At 37.4% G+C, this 23469-nt stretch overlaps 2 protein-coding genes across 15 annotated transcripts; one reads left to right on the forward strand and one right to left on the reverse strand.

Moving 5' to 3' along the window:
- The first annotated feature begins 4438 nt into the window (after positions 1 to 4438).
- Positions 4439 to 9806, forward strand: LOC139772561 (probable glutamate receptor). The gene is made up of 7 exons (XM_071706364.1): positions 4439 to 5137; positions 5249 to 5343; positions 6271 to 6408; positions 7051 to 7280; positions 7547 to 7767; positions 8275 to 8540; positions 8905 to 9806. Exons 1-7 carry the CDS (start codon positions 4916 to 4918, stop codon positions 9311 to 9313), a joined length of 1581 nt encoding a protein of 526 aa, XP_071562465.1. The 5' UTR covers positions 4439 to 4915; the 3' UTR covers positions 9314 to 9806.
- Nep3 (Neprilysin 3) lies at positions 9704 to 23166 on the reverse strand. Of its 14 annotated transcripts, XM_071706355.1 has the most exons (15): positions 21371 to 21691; positions 20085 to 20530; positions 19557 to 19982; positions 18187 to 18306; positions 17704 to 17860; positions 17174 to 17383; positions 16805 to 17085; positions 16068 to 16166; positions 15804 to 15974; positions 15261 to 15409; positions 14668 to 14890; positions 13894 to 14353; positions 13390 to 13536; positions 13170 to 13309; positions 9704 to 13019 (listed from the first exon to the last, which is right to left on the reverse strand). In XM_071706355.1, the coding sequence occupies exons 4-15, from the start codon at positions 18304 to 18306 to the stop codon at positions 12843 to 12845; spliced, it is 2334 nt and encodes a 777-aa protein (XP_071562456.1). In that variant the 5' UTR covers positions 19557 to 19982; positions 20085 to 20530; positions 21371 to 21691; the 3' UTR covers positions 9704 to 12842. The 14 variants fall into 14 exon arrangements, with proteins under 14 accessions (XP_071562456.1, XP_071562459.1, XP_071562458.1 ...); XM_071706358.1 differs by lacking the exon at positions 20085 to 20530 and having other exon boundaries at positions 19557 to 19631; XM_071706357.1 differs by lacking the exon at positions 20085 to 20530 and having other exon boundaries at positions 19557 to 19646.
- Between the last annotated feature and the right edge of the window lie 303 nt (positions 23167 to 23469).

Consider the following 23469-nt stretch of genomic DNA (forward strand, 5'->3'; position numbering starts at 1 on the left):
GTGATTCTCCTTTTTTGACGAGAGACTCCATCAGATCGCCGTTATCGATACCATCCGTATGTCTTCCCCCTCTTTAGCTTCTTAATCTTTTGAAGGAACATGATAAACTAATACACGTTCTCTTTCTATGAAAGCTAAACGTATGTAAGACGTAGAGGGAAAGATATTGAAAAATAATAGAATTGCATTCTGCAGTTAAAAATATTTTACTGTAACATAAATAAAATAATACAATTTGTACGTAATAGAAAAGATAACCTTGATAATATTAAGACCAGGCAATTTTAATATAAAAATAATATTCTGATATCGACAAATTAATAAACGGCAATACGAGTCAGGCGCGGTACGTGGTGCGCAAGTAAAGAAATTAATAGTTACAGAAGTATGCCTCAGTAGTCGAATTGGTACGACGCCCTTCACGGAGTGAGGGAGGTTCCAGGTTCGAGTCCTGGCTGAGGTAATATTTTTCGCAATAAATTCTTTGCAGTTTTTTAAAATAATTAAATCGCGTCGATTTAATTCCGGGGAGGGAAGGGTATTAATGTTCCAACGATAGCTGTGTTTCAAGTCCGACCAATAATCGGCGCGCAGTTTATTAAGTTGGAATATATGTATATTATATACATTGTAATTCGTTACTTCTGTAACTATTAATTTCTTTACTTGCGCACCACGTACCGCGCCTGACTCGTATCGCCGTTTATTAATTTGTTGACATTCTGATATCGATTAATCAGAATTGAAACTTTGGCCATGCATGTTTGATTAGCTGGTAATTTCTAGATATATTACAATATTGACGAGAGGGAGAGTTAAAAACAAGTTAATAACGTACATTACATGAATTACATTAATAATCTTCAGATCTGCTACAAATACACATGAACAAGTACGCAAAGTGAGAATTTTATGCGATAAGTTACTCGATTATAAAAATGTCGTCTTATTGACTCGTGCAAAATAACTTTTTCTTTCTCGCATATAAAATTACAAATTAAACCGCATGAGATCTTAATTATTGTGCAAACAAGACTATTTATAAGTAGCGTGATTCAACACGCTCAGTAGTTGAGTTACGTAACAAATTTTTGCTTCTCAATAGTTCGTGTTAAGAAGTAAAAATACAGTAATATAATTAATTAAAGTTTAATTGTAACGACATTTTTTATAAGAATTAAAAATTTATGACAAATAATGGTCTTTTATAAGATATTCGACAAGGAAAAATTAGCTTTCTATTTATCAGCAAATCGAAATTAAAAGTACATTTACTAGATTTAAAATATCTAATAATAGGCAACAATAAAAATATGAAAAAAACAAAAATATTATTCGTATTATTTGAAGAAACTTATTATTTAAGGTAAAAGTACCAATGACGGGCCACTGCCCATTACCTGGCCATTGATGGGAGATTTATTTTTTATTAAGCTTTTTAAATAAAATTGGAAACGTATTTTTACTGATTAATATAATTTGACTATTTAGTTTCTTATATTAAAAATTGTGCTATTTAAAACTTTAAGATATTTAAAAAAATACTTTAAAAATACTGAATACTGATACTTAAGTGTATCGTGAGTTTCAATAGATTTCTTACGGAATGGCTAAGAGAAGTAAGCCTATAATTATCGAAATAATAAGTTTTTCTGTACGAAAAAAGACGTTATAGAATCTTAAACATATTTATAATAAATAAAAAGCAAAAAATTGCACATGTAAATTATTTTTTGTATAAATATTTACGTGGCTATCTATTGGTACGTGGAAATCTTGTTTGCCCAATAACTAACCGACTGGCTAGTTATCGGTCGAATCGCCGCGATATGTGCTCACTCCTGTGCTGTAGTACCTGGCCGTAACATCTGTTCAAGTTTAAATGATCTGTGTGCACACTTTTCGTACGAAAATCGTAAGTAAACTTATTTTTAACATTAGTTCTAGCAATATTATATTACATTATACATATTTTTCAAGTTTTTTTGTTTATTTTTCTACATTTTGTATGTATAACCTCCAAAATTTGTTTACTTTCTCTATTACAGAAAACGTAAGATGGGCAAGGAGAAAAAGAAAAGAAGTCGATCAAAAACAGTGTATGAAAAGAAATACACACAAGAAGATGTACGTAATGCGTTAAAAGAAGTAGAAAAGGGCATGTCGACACGAATGGCTGCTGCTACATTCAAAGTACCAAGAAGTATTGGCTGGATACAAAGCGTCTTTCTGGTGCAACTATAGACAATTAAATTAAATATTTAATTTAACATTGTAATAACCTACTAATATTTTATTTAGGAGAGAATATGACAGTAAGTAGTGTGTCTACGAATGAGGACTCCGGTCAGGACACAAATGATGTACTGGTTGATTTAGACTCGGTAGCTGACATATCTCAAATATTAGAATCTAGTAATCTAGAAATATATCTAGAAAGTTATAGTACCTGAAGAAGATGGAAGTGATTTCATATTAGACGCAAAATGTACAGAATCTATTGATGCTAATAATCTATTGTCTAAAGGTTTGTAAACTATTTAACTATTATTATGTAAAATAAGTTACCAAACTTAATTTTTTATTATTTTATTTGTTACAGATGATGAGAATAAAAATGAAAAAGCAATGGAGAGTAATAATGTTACAGGTAAGAAAACTGAAGAAGCTCTAAAGCTTTGTAATCTTAAGGAATCTATTGAACAGCCTTTTGATACTCTTGATAGTCTTGATCAATCCTTGCAAGGTTTGTACAATAGTATTAAATACAATATATTGAAAGTTGAAATCTAAATTAACACAAGTAACTTAATTATTTTTATATTTGTTATAGATCAGAATTAGAATGTAAGTGAAAGCGGTGTGATAACTGAAATGACTGAAAATGTCACGAAAAGTCATAGCGTTATGCCTGAAAAAAAGAAAGGCCGAAGAAAAGCAAATCAAAAAGGCTGCACTTGAAGAGAAAAAGAAGCTGGATCAAGAGATTAACCTTTAGAGGCCGGGGGTGTCGAAATATCGACCACCCAAAAAACACAAGCTATTTGATGTTTTCAGGCAAAATTTGTGTGTTGAATAAGGGAAAAATAGTAAAAAAAAAAAAAACTCTTCAAGTCCTTTTCCCGGCCTCTAAAGGTTAAAAGATTGATGGCGCAAAAAAAAAATATTAGAATCAAACAAGAAAAAATTGATTAAACATTACACATTTTTTTAAAGTACTTTGAATGTTTTGCCAAAGATTCTGTGCAACATCTGTTTTTATAAAGTTTTAAATTCATTGAATAAGTTAAAATAATAAATTAAAATAATAAGATAAAATAAAAAATTATAATAATATATTATACTGTTCTTAGATTTAAAACTAAAAAAACGTTTACTTATAACTACGAAATTATAAAACTATTTACTTATAATTTACTAAATTTATAGAAAATTGAATTATTTGTTCGAAATTATAATACATAAAAAATTGTTTATCAGACAAAATAAACATTTCTGGTGTTTATTTTATTACCTCTTAAGTGTTTGCGTTCGACAAGATAAAACTTTATTTATTAAAATTATTTTTAATACACTATAAAAGTTATGGTCAGTTACTAGGACCTCAAAAATTGGACACTGGGACACCCATTTTCGACCGGCCATGTATTGGGACATCGGGTCTATTATTATTTCTGTTTATAATTAATTTACTATCGCACAAAATATTGTTTTTTTGTACTTGTTTGATAGAAAACAGTATAATATTTCGATATGCAGAAATTTTCTTATTATAAAATTGATTTTGTGCATTACATTTTAAAAAGAATTTCTTGGTATGCTTAAATGGCCAGATATTGGTACTTTTACTTACAGCGTTCGCCAAGCATTGAAGTCTTCCTCAGTCGCGGCGTTAGTTTATAATCTCTCTCTTTTCTTGATGATGAAAAGTGACGTATAATATTTACATAATAAATATAAATTCGAACATTTATTGTCATGCTCATAAATTATTGGATTTATTTTTTCGATTGAGTAAAATTGATGTATATTATCTGACATCTCCTATTTATCGTATAATTGCACTTAATAATTGCTTAATCTTTCTTCATCGAAATAAAGTTATTGGGATTACGTTCCTTTCCAGTTACGCGTGCGTAATTTGCCAGAAATAACTCGAAGATCTGACAATCTTTTGTGACAATCCATCGCAAGGATCACAATATCAAAGGATTAGCCTCGAATAACAGCATATTATAGTAAATGCAATTATAATAAACCTAAAAAAAGGCATAATTCCTGGTCTGTATGCACAGGAAAAAAAGTTTTAAATTAAAACTTATATAATCTTTTTATAAGAATGTCAATGTTTTATTTCAACTTTTTGTTCTTGGTTGAACTGTATAAAAAAATGACTTCATTCAAGCAAGTTTTCTTCGTTTAACGCAATATATATCTCCTTTCAAGATTATAGATTCCTGCGTATATAAGAGTATGTAAGTCTTAATTTGACACTTCTTTTTCGTCTGTATACAAGCCATGTAATTCCACATGCGTATACATGGCACATTGATTTTTCTTCATGCTTACGGTATCGATAATTGACATAGCACAGTCACAACAAAAGCTTCTCGCCTCTCACGTCAAACTTGTCAATTATTATTCTACATTCACACGACAAAAGGCGAGCTCACGTGAACAATTTCCATCTCATTCGCGCAGTAGAACTGGAAGCGTTCGCCAGAAATACTTGGAGCGAAGTACTGGAGTCGCCATGATGAAATATCTCTTGCTATCGGTGTAGTGAATGGATATCTCGTTCTCTTTCCCGCTATTTTAATTTCAACAATTTATTTTTAAATTACTATTTCACGGGTGTCATCATTCGATCTTGTCATCCGTTCCAATCGTGACGATCGCATAACGACCGTTGCAGATGATACTTTCATGCGTCGCAGCGGAGATGTGTATCAAACTTCTACGGAACAAAGCGGAATACCGGATATTACAGGAAAGACCGGGGCACGTTTCGCTTTGGAACGCGATCACGGGGGAATTCGAGCAGCTCGAGGCGCTAAAATCGAACAACACCGCTTTCTGCAGCGTTAACGCAATAAACGATTTGCGCGGCAAGACCCTCGTCGTCGCCACGGATTTCGTGAGTACTGATTTCTTTTAACGCGATTTCTTATAAGATCGAACTAATTACTTTGATTGTCGAGCGCGATAAATTATCGACAATGCAATGTTATCCACAAGATCCTTCTAGCTCTATCCATTTATCATCGTAAACCTACACAAGAAAGAGGTCACAGGAATCGTAGGAGACATTTGGACGATCTTAGAAGAAACTTTAAAGTTCAAGTTAGTATTTCCTGCGTGCCAAAATGCATCGACAAGGAAAGTACCATTGTTCCAAGTATTTAGAATTATTTCCCTCAAAGGATCGAATGGTATATAATATATTTTTAAGAGAAACGCCGTTAAACAGTCAGAACTGGGTCTTGGTTGTCTAAATAATGTTATTAGTGATGTGAATTTGTGTACAATTCACTGTCGTATTCCACTTAATTATTGTTGATATTATTTTTCATGATTCTAGTTTTATTTTAAATATTTTTCCGATTTAACGCGCGTTGACGGCAGGGAGAAGTAGACTTTCCCGCTTCGCTGATTCAGAGTGCAGGGTGATTTACGGTCGATGCAAGTAACCTTGGCAGCGGATTTGCAAAGTATTTCGGCGGGGTTCCCGTATATAAATATAGATTCCTGATAGTCATTGTGTGTGAGAGTCAGATACCTACGTTTCTCGATGCGGGACTCCGCGCGCAAAATTAACTCTAAACGCCAGAGCGAACTACTTCCTCCCTTCTCGCCAGCCGTGCCACGGCCGTGTCGAGCGGCGGCCGTAATACCGTTCTGACTGGCTATTTACACGAACAATTTTCATGGCGACGCTTCTTCAAAGGGGTATATGTGTGACGAAGCCGTACGTAGAACCTGCCCAATTTTCCGCGTACCACCCACACCCACGCCGCCGCGCCGGTGTGGGTCAAAATACTCGCATGATTCATTCGTCTAGACAGGTATAAGTATAGTATCAGGATGGGTAGATGGGCAATGGGGATGGGGTAGGGAGAGGGACAAGGGATACGTAGCCTCTGTGGCGGCGGCGGCGACGGCGGCGGCAGTGGCGGCCGGTGTAGACGGCGAGCGAGGGGGGCCGGGGGTGTGTTGGACGTGCGAGTTGCGCGGCACCGTAATAAAGGCGTCTTTTCGACGAAAATGCAGGACGATTTACCGAAGAGCGGGACGGTCGATCAACGCGACGCTGATGAATGGAGATACTCACGCACTGCTGATCCCCACGGCGATGTATATGTACGCCACGACCCATTACGCCTACAGCGTGCCGTTCACGACCAACTCGTAAGTCGAACTCCTGTCATTTGCATATTAACCCCCTTCCGTCCCTCCCCTTTTTTTGTAACGCGGCGCGCACTTCTCCAGGAGCGCGCGTGAGGCGACGCGACGTGTAGCTCCTTATCGCGGGCTTTCGCCCGCCCGCCCGCCCGCGCGCGCGCGCTCGATGAAAGCTTTTTCTTTCAGCTGGTGTGGTTTTAACGCCGGTCATTAACCCGTTCCGGTTAGGCACCGGCCTATCGGGATATATACATTCCCGCGATTGTATCTCGGCTAATAACTTTCCGATTTCGCTTTCGCAATTTCTCTCCACCGGCGGTGCCGGTTGTTCCGCGGGGGAGGAAAGAAGCGGAAGGGGAGCACGAAGATAAGTCTTCCGGATCGATCGTTATCGGGAGGAAACTTCTTTATCGCGCACGCGGCAAGCGTACGCGATGGGTATATACAATTGCGATTGAAACACGCAATATCGCGAGGTAGAATCCAACGCGGTCTCGTTACATTTAAAAAAGAGAACAAGTTCCATTCGCATCTATCTTCGGTAAATTTTCGAGAACTATGACTTTTCAAATTTCTAATTGGATACGGTGATGATTGTTCAAGTCGTTTTTATTTATTGCTGTTGCAAATTATATTTCCCATCTTTAGATACGCTCTATTTGTTCGATCGGAAGGTGCGATTGACACAAAGTGGTGGTACATCAATACCTTCAGCCGCGACTTATGGCTGGCATTTTCTATATCCATCGTATGTATCGCATGTAGCATCGTGGGAGTATATCGTGTAAAAAAGCTCGTACATGTTCACTACGAGGAATGCGATGACGAGCTTTCCTCACTGTCTTTCAATCTTCTTCATGTTTTGGGTTTTGGTCAAGGTAACGCATGAAATGCGAAATAATTGGATAAGATAAGAAACAACGAGATAAAAGATAAGACACCTCATAATGTGATACAAATATTGCAATATAAAAAATAACGTATAAGATACACAATATTTTTTTTTTTTTTGCGAGATTGGTTTTTGTGATACTCTTGCAGCTCTTTGTCTTTACGCGGATAATTTTACTTCGCATTGTATACGAAGACAGAGTCCTCGGCGTAGAAGAAAGTTTGAAAGATATTAATGATTTGTTATTCACAGGGTTTCAGAAAATACCGAAAAGCTTGTCGCTCCGATTAATAATCTTGTCTTCCCTGGTGATGGGAATGTTGATGACATGCGGATTCAGCAGCAATCTCGCTTCTTGCCTGGCAAATAAAGGAAACTTCGTTTCCCTGACTAATCTCGAAGACGTGGCGAAGAAAAGGACACACTCGCTTTGTATTAGGAACGACAGCACCGCATATGTCCACTTTACCGTGGTAAAAATAGAAACAAAGAAAATGTATAAATACAGCGCAAACTGCTGCGGTTTCAGTTAGGAAATATGCTCTCTTAAAATCCTGGAAAATACGCTTTCTCATATTCAAACTGAGACAAAAGAAACAATATTTTTCGATTTATGTCATTAATCTATTTTAATATACGAGATGTCTAATACAAGAAGATGTGCCGAATGATAGCCTCGGGATGAAGTTTAGAAAATCCAAAATGATCAGAAGGATCAGCGGACGAAAGTAGTTGAAGATAATTCGAATATATAATACTGTGTATGAACATCCGACTCGCATCCGACTTATCTTTCTTTTTTATCTCTTTCTTTCAAATCGCTCTTGCTTTAGGTTCGAAGATTGCTCGTAGTACGATATGCGATCGTTGTACCAACCGCGACGTCACGGTTCGATATTCGATTGAACTTGAGTAAAATAAGAGAAATATCACGCGTAGAGGGAATTAAATAAAATAATAATTAAAACGATATAAAACAGGATGGATTGCCGGAAAGCGACCTTCAGGCCAAGTGGAAAGAATTATTGAATCGTCACTGTCCCGACATGAGTGACAGCGAGGCTCTCGCGTCGAAATTGTGCCGTCGCGGTTTCGCCTACTTGGAGGCACCGGCCATATTTTTACCGATTTATCGCAAAGTTCAGCACGAGTGTGACATCGTACAACTGCCTGACGATTACTGGAGTCTGAGACTGACGTTTCTGCACGCCAGAGCGGCGCGACACCGTAAACTCATTGATAGTTAGTAAGTATTACTTTTGTCGACTTCAGTCGCGATGCACGTGCTCGATTATAGCTTGACTTGTTTACTTGACTACATTAAAATAAAAACTCCATTTGTCAAAATGATGTCAAGTGATAATATTTCAGAAAAAAAATTAATTTATTCATTCAAATTAAGGACTTATTGGCCATTTATGTTAAAATTGTTTAATTAATACTTACCATTAATTTATTATTCATATAACAAGAGCTTGTGTTATAGTCGGAACATAAAAATATGCAAAATATGCTCGGAATAAAATCCCCAAGTTCCAATCTATTAATCATACGATTCTCCTCTGTTTTATTCTTAATTTAATTGAGAAATATTTGCAATTTTTGTACAGCTTAATGCGTATGCGTTCGGTTGGGATAATGAATTATCTTGAGAAGAAGTGGATCTCACAACGAATTTATAGTGAATCCAATTATCGTCAATCGAACAGTTTCCAACCGGTGGAATACATGCACGTTCGTTTAACTACCATGTTCTTCTTCACGACGATGATTATCAGCGTACTCATCTGCATTTTGGAAAACATCTGGTATAAACTACAACACACGCGGAAATTCAAGAAGAACATTTCTAATTCGATATTACTGGGAACAGGTGATAACAATTTGAACATAACGAAGAGTTATAAAATAAGATCGCAACGCAAATGGCATCGGAAATTCAACTCGATATTGTTATCGGAAAGTATAAAAAATCCAAAATTTCTTCGGAACGTCACAGTACGAATTAACCGATGGTGAATATAATTAACATTTGCAGCTATAAATGTATAAGATATCCAAGAATGTCGAAATTCATATTATCAAATGAACGCCTCTATATAGAATAAATTCAACAAACAAGATAAATCATGAGATCGATGTCCTTTAGCATTTTAAAAATTATATACACACTTGATAAAAATATTATGTCATACAGTATTATTTACCTTGTTAATTATTCTTTTACATATGCTTTTCCAATAAATAAATTCAATTTGGGAGAAAATTTGTATTGAGACTATCTCTTAGAAATCTTCGTTAAAAGAATAAATATCTTCTTGAAACATTATATTACACGAATTTCAATGAAAAAAAAAAATAATGCAAATAATATAATTAGAATATAATGCCAGCAGTGAGCGTGAAGGCTCCGTTTCTTTAATTTTGATTTAATAATAATAATAATATGTATATAAGCATAGTACATAATATACAGAAAAATAATCGTGGCGAACATCGTCATTGACCGACAGTACACTTTTTCTGCGTTACACAAAACCACGATGCGAATTGCATTTTCACAAATACAACGCGCAACAATATCTTATAATCGCAGAAATCGATGCTCCTCTCATTACAAGACATTATTCACAATTATAAACAACAGACATTTACAAATGCATTATGCATCGGCGTCATATATTTAAGGCCTATATGGATCTTACATTACAATTAAAGAAACTTTGGCTTTTTTTTTTTTAAATGTATTTCGCCACCTATGACCCTCCAAGAGGGAGATGTGGAAGCGAGAGAAGGAGAATGGAGCAATTCCTAACAAGGATTCGTAGATTTTCGAATGCATCACGGTACTTCTCAGAGTTTTCCCGCGTTATCGTCGATTTCTCAAATCTGACGAGTTTAACACTAATACCCTAGATTTAATCCTCGATATCCGAGGGACCTTAGCAGCTTTCTATCTTGTGAGATATCACACTCTCTCGAGCATAAAAATGTATTAATGCATTTGATTATTTTCTGTCTTAAGATACTTCTTAGAGAATCCGATCAACTGAATCCCTTATCTCTTTGCTCAGTAGGAAAAATAAAATGAGAAATGTATTTGTGGCAATTGTGATTTCAGTACGTAATTTTATGGAAATGTATAGGATTCGTATAGGGCTCTTCTAGGATTAACGTTACGACATTCCGACGAGAATAACATTTCCGCAATATTTAACGGCGCAACTTAAAACGAAGTTAAGCGTAATCGTGTTTAATTAGTGTTGTTAATATCCTCTTTTCGCCCTGTCGCAGCTTATACGAATGTCTCGGTAATTATTGGGATCGTAAGACCTTAAATAAATTGGTTATACGTGCATGGATAATAAGTGTATCTTATTTAATGTACAATGAAAGATTTGGCTACCTATAACACTCTCTTTCCTCGTGCGAAACGACGCTGCACGGATTCGTATTTATTTTCACTCCACACAATAAAAAAAGATCGGATTTTGATTGGCATCTCTTTCGAATCGTGCAAAACTCACCCGAGGGCTGCAATATTCGTTACATTCACAGCATAATCGGAGCCTTTCGCAATAACTGGGAAAATACAATAACGGGAATAAAATTTATATACAGAAACACGTTAGGTTACATAGAAAAAACAGTAATCATTAACAAAATATCGTATTTCCCTTAATAATTTTTAAATTTCTTATAATTTATTGTTTTTGGAAAAATGATACGAAGGATAAGCTAAGAATATCAAATTACTTTCTTTCATTATTTAGCAACTAGACAATTTATAATTATGCCATTAGTTTTAATACAATATTCCTGAAAAAATGAAGATATTAAGAGAAATTGGAGAGAAATTCATTTCTGCAAAACTGGATAAAATTTGGATAATTTATAACTTTGCAGAACGTATCCTCACCGATTTTTGGATACGCAATTTTTGCAGTGAGTATTTTTTTACACCTCGCAAATTCTCATTCTTGTCTATAGTTTTCAAGACTGCTTTGCATTAAAAGATACAAAATTCTTTATCTCGGCGATCATCCCTTTTATTATATGAAGAAATAAAATTATTAATAGTCCTTATATTATCTACACTGCTAAAATATGTTCGCTATCGACTTCACCCTCGTCTAGCAACGAAAGATTTGCAACGAAACTTTAGCACTTTGAGTTGACTCCATCGCAGCTGGCCATCGCGCTGAGATTTTCATTTCCTATTAATTACAATGGTAAAATTAATGCTAACAAGCAAAGGTCTACGCCCTTCTTGTGATAGATGCATAAGCTTTTCGATCTAGAAATCACATTATTTACAAACATGCCACTCAATCTTTGTCAATAAAGCGTCGTAAACTTCTGCACGTACAATTATACGCAATATTTTAAGACTATAATACAATGCAACTCAAAACGAAGAAAAAGTACATGTAGAATTACACTTTGACAATCCTGCGTTAGGCATGAGATCACACACCGTCTCGCAAACATATTTATGCAAGTATACTGCCGGTAGTACCGTAATCTCATAAAAATTATATAATATTCAAATTAAATTAAAAGCCATTAATTTCTGCAAAATAAAATATCCAATCTATGATGTCGGAAATCACATGTGAGATCTTTTTTTACAGCCTCTTCTCAACGCCAGAGGAAATTCTAAAGACAACTTCTGATTTGAATGATTAAGTATCCATAGCTTCGCGAAATAGAATCTTTCCAAGTCTATACTGCTTTTTTCTTCAGCTAATTGCAAGTCATTTTTTCCGGATACGTTTTTCCATCAGACGGGAAAAGTCTCCGATTCGCTTGAATGCCAAGTGTGTGCTAGGTGGCACGGGAGAAAAATATTCAGCACAATTAAGCACATTTAAAAATATTTATTCTTGACACCAGCGGTAGCGTATTATGCCGCGCGTGTCGCGTTACCGCTATCTCGACGACCGAATTCCGTCTAGCTAAAAAAGTAAGTAGTTTTTATAAAATAAACTTTTTACTAGCGTAAGACGCTAATGGCTTCTACGGAACTTATGACATTAAAAATGCGTATGGTGATACTTTGCACGATCTAAGTAACTCGTATAAGTCTTGACTTGCTGACAGAGAATTCAGTGTGAATTGTTAATTCCAAGATTTAGATATTTAGAAAAAAAAAATAATAATAATAGAGAAGCTTGAAGAATAATCATCGCTTTGAGAAAGCCGATTAAAAATTGGTCAATAAATTTCCTCAGCTGAAAGAAGGTGCCAACGTTTCCTGATAATTGTTTTCGAGATCGCACGTTTGAGAGTTGTGGCAAAACCATACGCTGACAAGAGAGACGTGTGTGAAATTTAAAACGGCTATCCTCACGGTAAATATTGATATGTAAAGGAATTAAAAAATGCACAGTCCGATGCCCGGAGCAAGTTCCATATGTTCCACGTGTCTCTCGTTACGCGACCGGCGTAACGTGGAAGCCTCGTCGACGGTCTCCCCGAAGTGACGCCGAAAATCACGTTCAACCGAACTGTCCTCGATGAATCAGTCGGGTTTACACAGGAGGCGTTACCACACTTCGCACTTATGTACGGGATTCATCTTCGAGTTCTTAGGGCAGTTGAACTCCGTCGAGAATTCTGGCATATTCGAAAGTGGTCCTATCACCCGGTACTTCGGCGGACTGTGAGTATCCTTCTCGATCTGAAGAGTTACCGTCTCGGACGTTATGGAGGAGCACCAAATCTGTGAACAATTCTCCCGTGATTAAAGCGACCATCGATGCTTCGCATCTTCATGAAAATTATTAAATTATAAAAGTAAAAGAGAGAGTAAAAATTTCTCTGTTGATTTAATATCAGTCAATATATGTATAACATCGTTATCGATAATAACCTGAGCAAAATTTAGGAAAAATAGTTGACGATGCGTCAGATTGAGACCGGGTAGCGGCAGTTGATCCTTGTAGCTCTTAGACATCGAGAGATAAGCGTGATACGCTGCCCTAAGGCCCCCGTTGTCGGCGATATTCTCTCCTGTGTATCACAATCGATCAGTCTAAATTCTGATACTTCCGTCATCGATATAAGCAATTATTTGTAATCAATAAAATTACCCAGCGTCTGTCGGCCATTTATATTTCGACCTTGTACTTGATATTGGTTATATTGTTCCACGAAGCATTCGGTTCTATTTTTAAATCGCTCCACCGTAGCGTCGTTCCACCAGTGGTGCAGATTTCCATGCAAGTCGTACTCTCGACCTGTCCGATATTAATCAAATACGTAACTAGCGTAAAGGTAAAATTGTTTTTAAATAAACGAATGGGTAGAATAAATACGAAGTATGAAGAAAATTATTGGAAAATTATTAAGATACATTTTTATCAATATACGAGCGTGAAAATCTTTATATAATACATAAATATAAAATATTCCAAGATATTTTCAATACTCATTTTTAAATATAGATTTGAATATAAATTTACTTCGATTTGAAGTAAATTCTTTCCTTATAATAATTATATAATTGACTTTATTACATATCAAATGAATAATATATCTTGTTCTCTACTATAAGATTATAAGAATTTAACTAACTTTATCTTTAAAAATCATACCTTGGTCATCGAAGGCGTGCGTTAATTCGTGCCCCATAACTACGCCTACGCCGCCGAAGTTCAAGCTATTGGGATTCTTCATATCGTAGAACGGGCTCTGGAGAATACCGGCGGGGAAGACCATTTGATTTTTGGTAGGCGTGTAATAGGCGTTCACGGCCGGCGGTGTCATTATCCAAGTGGTCTTATTCACCACCTGATCGAGCTTCTCGAGATTTTTACGGAAACTGTACTTGTTCACGCGCAATGTGTTCTGGAAATATTCGTATTGTTTAATCGACAAGTCCCTATAACGCTCGTCGAGTTCGCTGGCCTGCAGAATGAAGTCCGGGAAGCCGATCATGTCGGTGATCGCGTTTGCTTTCTCCTCGGCGGCGTTTCTCGTCTCTGCGTCCATCCAGTTTAGATTCTTAAAGTTTTTCGTGAACGCCTTGCGAATATGATTGATCATTTCCTCCGCCTGGAAACAACAATTGAAACAAATTGAAATATTATTCTGCAAATTAGAAAACGTATTTCGAGTCATAAATTATAATATTAAATTGTCTTAGCGTCTCTAAAATAAGAAATAATAATTCGTCGTTTTAGACGAATCTAAATATATATTACATAATATTAAATATATAATAATTTAATATATATATTTAATATACATTATCTTGACATCTCTGAAATAAAATAATTTAATATTATAATTTATAAGATACGTTTTCTAAAAATAAGTAATTATTAAAAATACAATTTTCTTAAATCGGGACACAAATACAAACTAACCATAGGTTTACTCTTGCCGTGAAAAACCTCTCTGACGAACATCGCGCCAATGGCGAAACCCATGGCGTTATTAACATCATTGACGCAATAACGCCACTGCTCTTCGTGGCCTTCCATACCGAGCAAAGCTTTCCGCAAGCCCTTGTAAGCTTCGCGAAACGGCTTCGAGAGGAACGCCGTCAAGGACCTCACGGTCTGCCAAACCAGATAGTTATTCAATATTCTGCGGAAAGAAAAAGAGATGGAGAAAAAGATTGATACACTTCTTTTCGATGGAATGATTTTATGAATACACACAACGTGATTCAGAAATTGCGCACGAAATTGTCAAAACGCCGTTTCTTGATAAACTTCGTGTTCGACATTTCATCGATAGAAATTATAAACAAGTTTACTTGTAATTAGTTTTTTGTTAAACATATCTCAATTTTAAGAATCTCCCAGCGATGAAACATAAAGGTAAAAACTCGTTGAGATAAAATTATATTTTAATCAATTAAATGAAAAAATTATTATATAAATCAATTTGGTTTTCAACATCCGCGCTTCGAAGCAAGTGCGCCATATCCGATGCACCTCGCAAATATACGTACATCTTTCCGGAAGTTGTCCTGTTATATTCCTGCACGACTTTCGTCAAATTTCCGAAATACTCCGGTGCAAAATTTACGATCATAGCTTTACTATTGATCTTCTTGTTTACGAGACGCGTGGCGTTTTGGAAGAATTCCACCCACGACATCTAAACACATAGAGAAATTCCGTTTATCATATTTTGTCGATATTCTTTACTCGTAAAAGAGTAATCGCCCGTATTTGGAAAAGCATCCACAAATTCATATTTTTAAAAGGATGTGATAAAATATAACATGGTAATATGATAGAATGGTAGAAAATGGGCTGATAACATATAGGATATGCTAGTAGGATGTGGTGGAATATCATAATAGGATATGATGGAGGATATACAGGAAATCATATTAGAACGTGGTCACGATATCAGGATGCAAGATAACGTATCAAATCATTGAAGGACGTGTTGCAACAACGAAAAATTACAGAGGTTGTATCCGCGCAATAATTGCAATATCACCAGTAATCGAAATATATGATAGAATTAAAGACGGCAAACGTACGAAAGGTGCTTTTTTTTGCAAGTCATTCAACGACATTAGATTGTACATCTTCTCCTCGTCCCTGCGTTCCTCGGGCGGTATAGTGATCTCCGCGAGCCTAGTCTCGAAGGCGATTACATCCTGCATCTGTTTCTTCGTTGTATTCTCTTCGCCGCCTAAGAGCACGCCGATCTGAAAACGTGCACGAGTACCTGTACTCGATATTCGCCCTCGAGGAAATGCGACGCGAATAAATGTTCGCGAGTACTTATTATACTTTTGTACCTTCGTCATGTAGTCCAAATAGGCGGTTAGGACCTTGCCGTGCTCGGATACGTTGAGGTAATTGTCCGCAGTTGGTAGTGTTAAACCCCCTTGATCAATCTTGAAAAAATAAGAGATGTAATATATATGTTGTACATATATGTATAATATATAATGAAAAACATATATGTAAATATATGTTAACTGGCATTACAATAATACCAAAAAATTGTATACTTTATTAACGCAAAGAAATTTTTCTGCTATTATGTAATCCTACCTTTCTTAGATAAAGTAAATCAATTAATTTTTATCATATAAAAAATTAATATTATTTTATTACTAAGTGAATTTAATTATATTAAATTATTGAAATTTATTATTAAATTAATATTAGAATAATTAATATAAGAAAACTACGACTTTTATAAAAATTCCGTTACATATTTACTCGTCAAGAAGATATAACGTATTTCTCTTGACATGAGACATGAGTTTCACATTAACTCAATTCACTGCTCTGCTCTAATTACCTACGCGCTACTACTACAACGATAATAGTAGGAACAAAAATTCTAATTATCACAATTATTATAATTAAAGCAAGGTTTGCACATAGAGAAAATGACAATAATCAACTTATTTATTGTCTAATACCTAGAATTTATGAGAGAGAATTGTGCATTCCAATATTTCTCTTTCTCACAAACACACACACACATACATTCTTAGTCTAATCTACTGTAATCCGCTTATACCTGGATTATGTATCTAGTGCTGTTTCTGTCGTCCTCGCTCACTCCCCAAGAGAATAAACCGCCCATGTTATAAACGTTTTGCAGAACATGCATGCTGTTTTGCAGGGACCACGCGCTGATGTTGAATTTGCCAGAGATGTTCCAGCCGCCGATATTCTCCAACAGTTCCAACATCGGCTTCGCCCCGAGCGTCTCGATCGTCTCATTCGCGTCCATGCAGGACAGATAATAATACTTGGCCTTCTTCTCGGCTTTTGATTTCATCTCGCTAAGCGGTTTCTCTGCGCGGAAAAATGAAACGACAACTTAATAGATATTTACATAAACGTTTGTTAGGCTCGTCAATTATGCTCATTTACGAATCATTACCGAGAACATTCTTGACGACTAGTTGATTATCCTGCTCCAGCTTGCCGAACGTGCCCCAAACGTTTCTCCCATCCGGAATGGGATTTTTCTGTTTCCAGCCGCCGCATGCGTATTCGTAGAAATCGTCGCATGGATCGACGGAATTATCTATACTATTAATTAAAGAAGCGGCCACTGTTACGCATTGTTCCGTGAGACAATGCGTGCCATCTGCAACAATTCGTGAGCAGGAACTGAATGCACTAATGTTGACGTTAATTAGAATTAAATGTTGTTCATAGTTGTGATAAGTGTTCTTTGATTACGCTATAAATAAAAGTACGATCAGGGTAAAACAAATATCCAGAATTAAAAAAAAAACCGCTGATTGCGTATAACGGATTGCATTAATATGCACATGATTTACAAAGAAAGGAAATTTGCGTCAAATAAATCGCGAAACCAATACCAAAATATATAATATATAATAATTTAAATTGCCGCAAACCGAGATCTTAGTTATCTGAAATAATCATGATCACTTTTTTTACCTTCTCCGTGAGAGGTGACGTGAAGAATCTGGGCCTCGTCCCAACCATTTTTGCTGCTGATTACAATGGCGAGTACCACGATCGTTAGCAGCAAAACGGCACAAATTATAAGAAGGCATCTCTCCAAAATACTTCTCGCCTTCCACATCGTTGTACCCTACGACAACAAAATCATACCGATCAGTACTTCAAAGTGTTCAAAGCCGTCGCATCTCATTATTGATTTAGAACTATAATACCGAAGCGATAATTTTCCTAAAATATTTTTTTCAAGGAATATAAAAATGTAAGAATGTTTGTATAACAAATAAAACTAATTGTACTTCTTTTGGGCAGCGTATTTATGTTGTTATTGCCGAATAACATAAATACATTCTTGACTGAATGCGTGAGCTAGATAAAAATTAAACTTAATTTCACTTTCAAGACTACCTTTGCAATTTAAATTATTTGGAAACGTTACATTAATATTGGGAAACGTACGCTCACCGTATGGTATCTTATATGCGTGGCGGATGTACTGATGCCTTCGCTATTTAGGGCGACGGAGCCGATGCTGCTGCTGTCTTCATCCTCGAATTCGGCCTGTTTGTACCTCGTCATCTGAACAACAATTACCTACGTTAGAAATAAATTTCGCGCGCAGAAAATTTTTGACGTCAGATTAAGCCAATTGAAGCAATATTTAAACTGAATGTAACGAGCTGCCGATACGCGCGGCTCGTACGCTGCATCGCGTAGATTTATAAATAACAAATAAAACGTTTGCACACGACTTGCGCGTCGAAAAATCGGGCACGGTTTTATTGGGATTACACGAAAAAGTAAACATTGACGACGCGAATCGCGATGGATTTCGAAAAAGTTCAATATTTTCTTTGCCACTGTGATTTTCGCAAACAAAGATAAAGTGAGATTTGCCACTCGCGTATGTTTAAGATAAGGCAATTAGTTAGCTATGTCGCATGCGACCGTGTGTAACGTCGCTTCTCTCGTTAGTTGATTAAATAACGACGACGTTGATACGGTTTAAGAGCTTTTTATCATAAGGCTTGATAATATAGATACTGTCATCACTTCATATAACAAAAATATGGATTTATTTATTTCTTCCGTATTCATATAAAAAAAACAGATATTACAAATTTATTAATGATCAAAAGAAACGAAAGAAGTCATGTTCATAATAATTATATTCATGTCGTCTCATAGGTACTATTTCATCGCTAACATTATACTTAAATTGCTTTTTCGATAAGATATGTGTCATCTCACACCTTCAAAATTATTGATAATATTTGCATAAAATTCATTAGCATATCATTATAACGCAACTCTCTCTTATGCAATGTAAAATAATAGCTGTGAAACATTAACATATTAGAAATTCCAGAAACTCTGACATTAATTTTGATAGATTTTTTAAGCAAATTTATAAGCATTTTTTTCCTGCGCCACATTTCGTGTGGAAGGCCGTTTGTTATAAAATCTCTTAGTATGTAAATTTTAAATTCAGATTTTTGAAAAAAAATCTAATTTGATTAAAGCAAAAAGCAATAAAAATTAATTTCAACAATTACTTTTCGGTTCTGATGTAATTACATATATACATGTATCAGAAAGATAAAGAAAGAGTTAAAATGTTAAAATGTTTGGTAATTATCTGCATCTTTTATTTAAAAAATAGAAATTCAAATAGAGCAAAGAATCTGTTTATGATTAGAAATATGCGATGTTTTACGCCACGATTTTGAAATTCACAAATCTTGAGTCAAGCATTTCGGAATATATGTCTTATCCTTCTTTTTCTTAACGAAATAATCTGAGAATGTGTGTCGATCAGTAGGACTCACCGCGAAAAATTTTCATGGAAGACACGGCTTCCGCGGAAGAGACACGCTTTATGTTCGTATTTCGCTGATCCCCATCTGCATAGCAGATGTCTGTTTTTGTGGCACAGTTTGTCGAGTGGAAGTACAATATAGGCGCAATAGGTCTCAATTTAAACACGTTGAAACACAGTATCAACATTCACATGCAAAATGATACTCGTGGGGCTACACTACATCGCGGTGGAAATGAAATCCACGGAACGTGTCAGTTGCAAATACCCTGGAGTAGTAGCGGGTCACCGTTCTCTAATCAATTCAATTTCATTTAATCCTGAATTATTCGACCGCAACGTAATACCGATTATCGTCAAGTTTCAACGCGAGGATTTTCCCGTTCATTTCCATCCTTTACTTCGTAGTTAACTTGAAATCGGGCTTTTCAGGAAGCTGAAAAAATTAGCTCGAAAATCGCAATCAGTGCTCACGGGTTCGGTAATATAAAACAATCACTCTTTGATGATCCTCAACGGGCGAACACTGTATACGTACGATCTCCGCGGTGGCTTCGCCGAGGATGCAAAATTCACTCGCAAACTTCGCAGCAACGCTACGATTTTAGACCGTACTAAAAATACGATTTGTCCTCGACTCTACAAGCTAGAACGCGTCGAACGTTCCAAAGGCGCGCTCGAATGATATCGGGGCAGGCTTTATTTTATTTGACAGGCTCGTTGTCGTTTATCGTATAAACGCCGAGAGAGCTCTCGCGTCGTTATAGGTACTTATCGATTGTAATTCGACACGAATTCAAAATTACTCGGCATTCAGCGGGTGAACGCGGAGAATCTGTACCGGCCGTTGTGAGACACATGGCCTGGCACGAATATATCGCGCACTGCGCTTGAACGAGAAACGCGTGAATACGAGCCTCGGTCCTCGTCCGTCCAAGTACGCGTATAATATTGACCCGCAGCCTCCGTTCAAGATGAGATTCGCTGATATAGCATTTACGTCATCGTATGCGAAAACAGATGACAGATTGACAAACACGTTGCATGTGCTACGAACGCATCACGCCGGCTATCTCTCTTTTTCGCTCTCTACGAAAGAGGAAACGTCTCCGGCAAACCTCCGACATTTTGCGCGCAAACATTTCCGATTTGAAATATGCCAACTAAATTTACAAAAGAGACGGTGGGAAAACATGTTTTCCACGGAAATTTTGAATATAACAAGCGCTCGATTTATGAGATTTGTTGTCAGTACGTAAGTCACACATTTTAAGTGAATTTCGTAAATCACGAACTTTTTGTACTTGGATTTCTTTAATTTTATATTTTGGAAAAGTGTTGAAAAATGAATGGTAATATTTTGCACGGTTTTTAAATCCATTTATAAAACACGTGACGTTTTAAAATATATCTGGCAATTAATTATGGTACTATTCGTAAGTCTGCAGACGCGATTCATTATACTATATACTGACATTATCAATCTTGTGGTTCATACAAAATTCATTGCCTCTTTTTTACCTATAAATCCATAAAATAATTTTGAGAGAGAGAGAGAAAAAAAGAGAGAGAATTGATTTATTAATATAAATACGATAACAGTAATTATTTTTGAGTTGGAAGCGATTAAAAAGTACTGAATAAATTTCAACTAAGTAGCTTTCAAAAAAAAAAGTAAAAATCCGACTACATTGAACTTATAATCTCTGTATTAGTTGAACATTCAAAGTTGGAAATTGGAAAAAGCGAAAAGTTATAATCAGATTTTCACAAAAGATCCTCATCTTCATCGACAGTGTTATAGCTGGAGAACTTCCGACGTACCATACGCACACAACGCACAAGACTAGTTGCAAATTACATCACATCGTTTCAACACGGGTTTGACGGGTTCCTTTTACCGTAATTAATTTACTTTTCAGAAAAACAATTAAAAAATGTCAAAGGAGGAGTCTCAGGTCGCGCATCGCTCACAAAGACTTCGTGACGAAGGACGAGTGTACTTTCACGAGCACTCTCTCGCAATTTGCGTTTACTCCGATTCGCTTTTACGGAGCTCCGCGCGCGGAAAGGGCGGAGCGAGCGATGCGTGCCGGCGCCGGTGGTTACGCGCTGACTACGACACAACTCGCCTGCACTCATGCACTCGCGTATGCGTGCGCGAGTGCGTGCCGAAAAGCGCGCGCGTCCCGAGCACGCACGCGCCCGCCGCCGCGCGCACTACGCGCGCGTGTCTGCGCGCGCGAGCACCCTCGGCCTCGGCTTCATATCTTCGCCTTCGACGAAAGGCTTCGCTCCGGGACAGGGACAGGAAACGGACACTTGTGTGACGCCGTTATTGCCATTAAAATATTTCGCGGCTTAACGCGGCGGTCGACTCCGCGCGGACATTATACCATAATAAGATCAACAAATCGCAGCCGGCCTTTAACACGAGCACAATGCACAACGTCGTCGTAAAACACTACAGCGGACTGCGCAGGGCTACTGAACACGTCGTCGCGTACACGTGAAAACAAAAGGAAAGGAAGACGATGTTCTGATAAACTCAAGTTTCATACAAAGAGAAATCAATAGTGTTTTAAAGAACGTCAATCGGCGGACAAGAGCGCAATTCTGTCGAAAAATAAAATGATAATTTCGTCATAAAAGATTTGCCTCGGGATGTACATAGATATTTTATATTAATTATGAAAATTTTTGTTTCCAGTCGCGCGGATCTCATTTCGGAATTTTGGAGCACGGGAACACGGGAAGAATTTAAATTATCGCGGTGCATTCGCAACGCGATAATCACGTCTGCTTACACGTCTGCGTGTATTTAGGCGCGAAGCAGCGGAGGAAAATACATTATATCACGTCGCATTATCACGCGAGTAATCGCCCTCGACTAATCGTATTTACGCATTACTAAGAACGCACTAGGTCAAGATAAATGCCACGCTTAAATCCACGTCGCATGCATGCGTGATAAAGCCATGACCTACGATCATTAATGCTCATTGGCGATAAAATGAAGAAGACGATACGAGCTTCGTTAAGCTTTGCTCCCTCTTTCTCTCTCTCCTTCTCCCTCTATCGCTACATGCCATAAAATATCAATATTCGAAATCTCTCGTACGCGTTACATAATAGTAGCACTCCCAGCGGAACGCGGGGAGACGCGTTTCGCCAGCGGCCTCGGCTCCAGCTGAAGCTACTTCGCCGGACCGGTCAACCGGGAGTCCCCACGTCAGGGAACCGGAACCGCCATATACGCTCGCATCGCATTCATCGGATGCACGTACGAGGACTCACCTTCACCGACATCTTGACCCGGCACACGATCGCGCACCCACTGCACTGTCACCTTAATTATTGATTCACCATTGAGGGTGGAATACGTTGCGCCCACACGCGAGACAGGGGGCAGCGATCGCCGGACGAAAAAGGGCAGAGAGAAACGAGGGTGTGGAGGCCGTACGGAGAGAGAGAGAGAGAGAGATAGAGAGGAGGCGGGAGGCGGAGGGAGAGAAGGCAAGATCGTCTTCACTGGGTGTTTCCGGCTGCCAGCGGGACTACGGCATTTTCCACCGTTTTCGCCAGCGTAGCCGGTAAAATGCGCTGCAATCGGCTTTCGGCGGCTGCAATGCCCTCTCTCAACGGGGAAGGGATGCCTTTGCTACCCTCCGTCGCGCCAACCCCCGTCCAACCCGCACCACACGTCCCACGACCCCGCGAATCCCGTTTATATTGATTTCTCGCCCGTCCGGTTCTACCCGCCATCTCTTATCGTCGCCCCACAGCGACTATCGCCTTATCATCGCGATACTGATACACCTTGTCTTGTCACGTTAGCCATGGTCGATGTGGCGAGGTATTTAAAAATCGCGCAGGAAAACGGACGGCTGAAAGACTCGGAAAACTAAGCGACTGAACAAGAC

This window comes from Temnothorax nylanderi, unplaced genomic scaffold (assembly GCF_030848795.1).
Source record: "Temnothorax nylanderi isolate EJ_2023f unplaced genomic scaffold, tnyl_v1.0 TNYL_tig0051_pilon, whole genome shotgun sequence".
NCBI classification, from domain to species: domain Eukaryota; kingdom Metazoa; phylum Arthropoda; class Insecta; order Hymenoptera; family Formicidae; genus Temnothorax; species Temnothorax nylanderi.

Excerpts from the sequence above, each read along its gene's own strand:
- LOC139772561 (XM_071706364.1), top strand. The coding sequence starts at position 4,916 with ATGATACTTTCATGCGTCGCAGCGGAGATGTGTATCAAACTTCTACGG. Across the intron at positions 5,138-5,248 it reads TCGTCGTCGCCACGGATTTC|CTCTATCCATTTATCATCGT; the intron begins GTGAGTACTGAT and ends AGATCCTTCTAG. Across the intron at positions 6,409-7,050 it reads GTGCCGTTCACGACCAACTC|ATACGCTCTATTTGTTCGAT; the intron begins GTAAGTCGAACT and ends TCCCATCTTTAG.
- Nep3 (XM_071706349.1), bottom strand. Across the intron at positions 17,384-17,703 it reads CGTCACCTCTCACGGAGAAG|ATGGCACGCATTGTCTCACG; the intron begins GTAAAAAAAGTG and ends GAATTGTTGCAG. Across the intron at positions 13,020-13,169 it reads TTTTCCTAAATTTTGCTCAG|ATTTGGTGCTCCTCCATAAC; the intron begins GTTATTATCGAT and ends AATTGTTCACAG.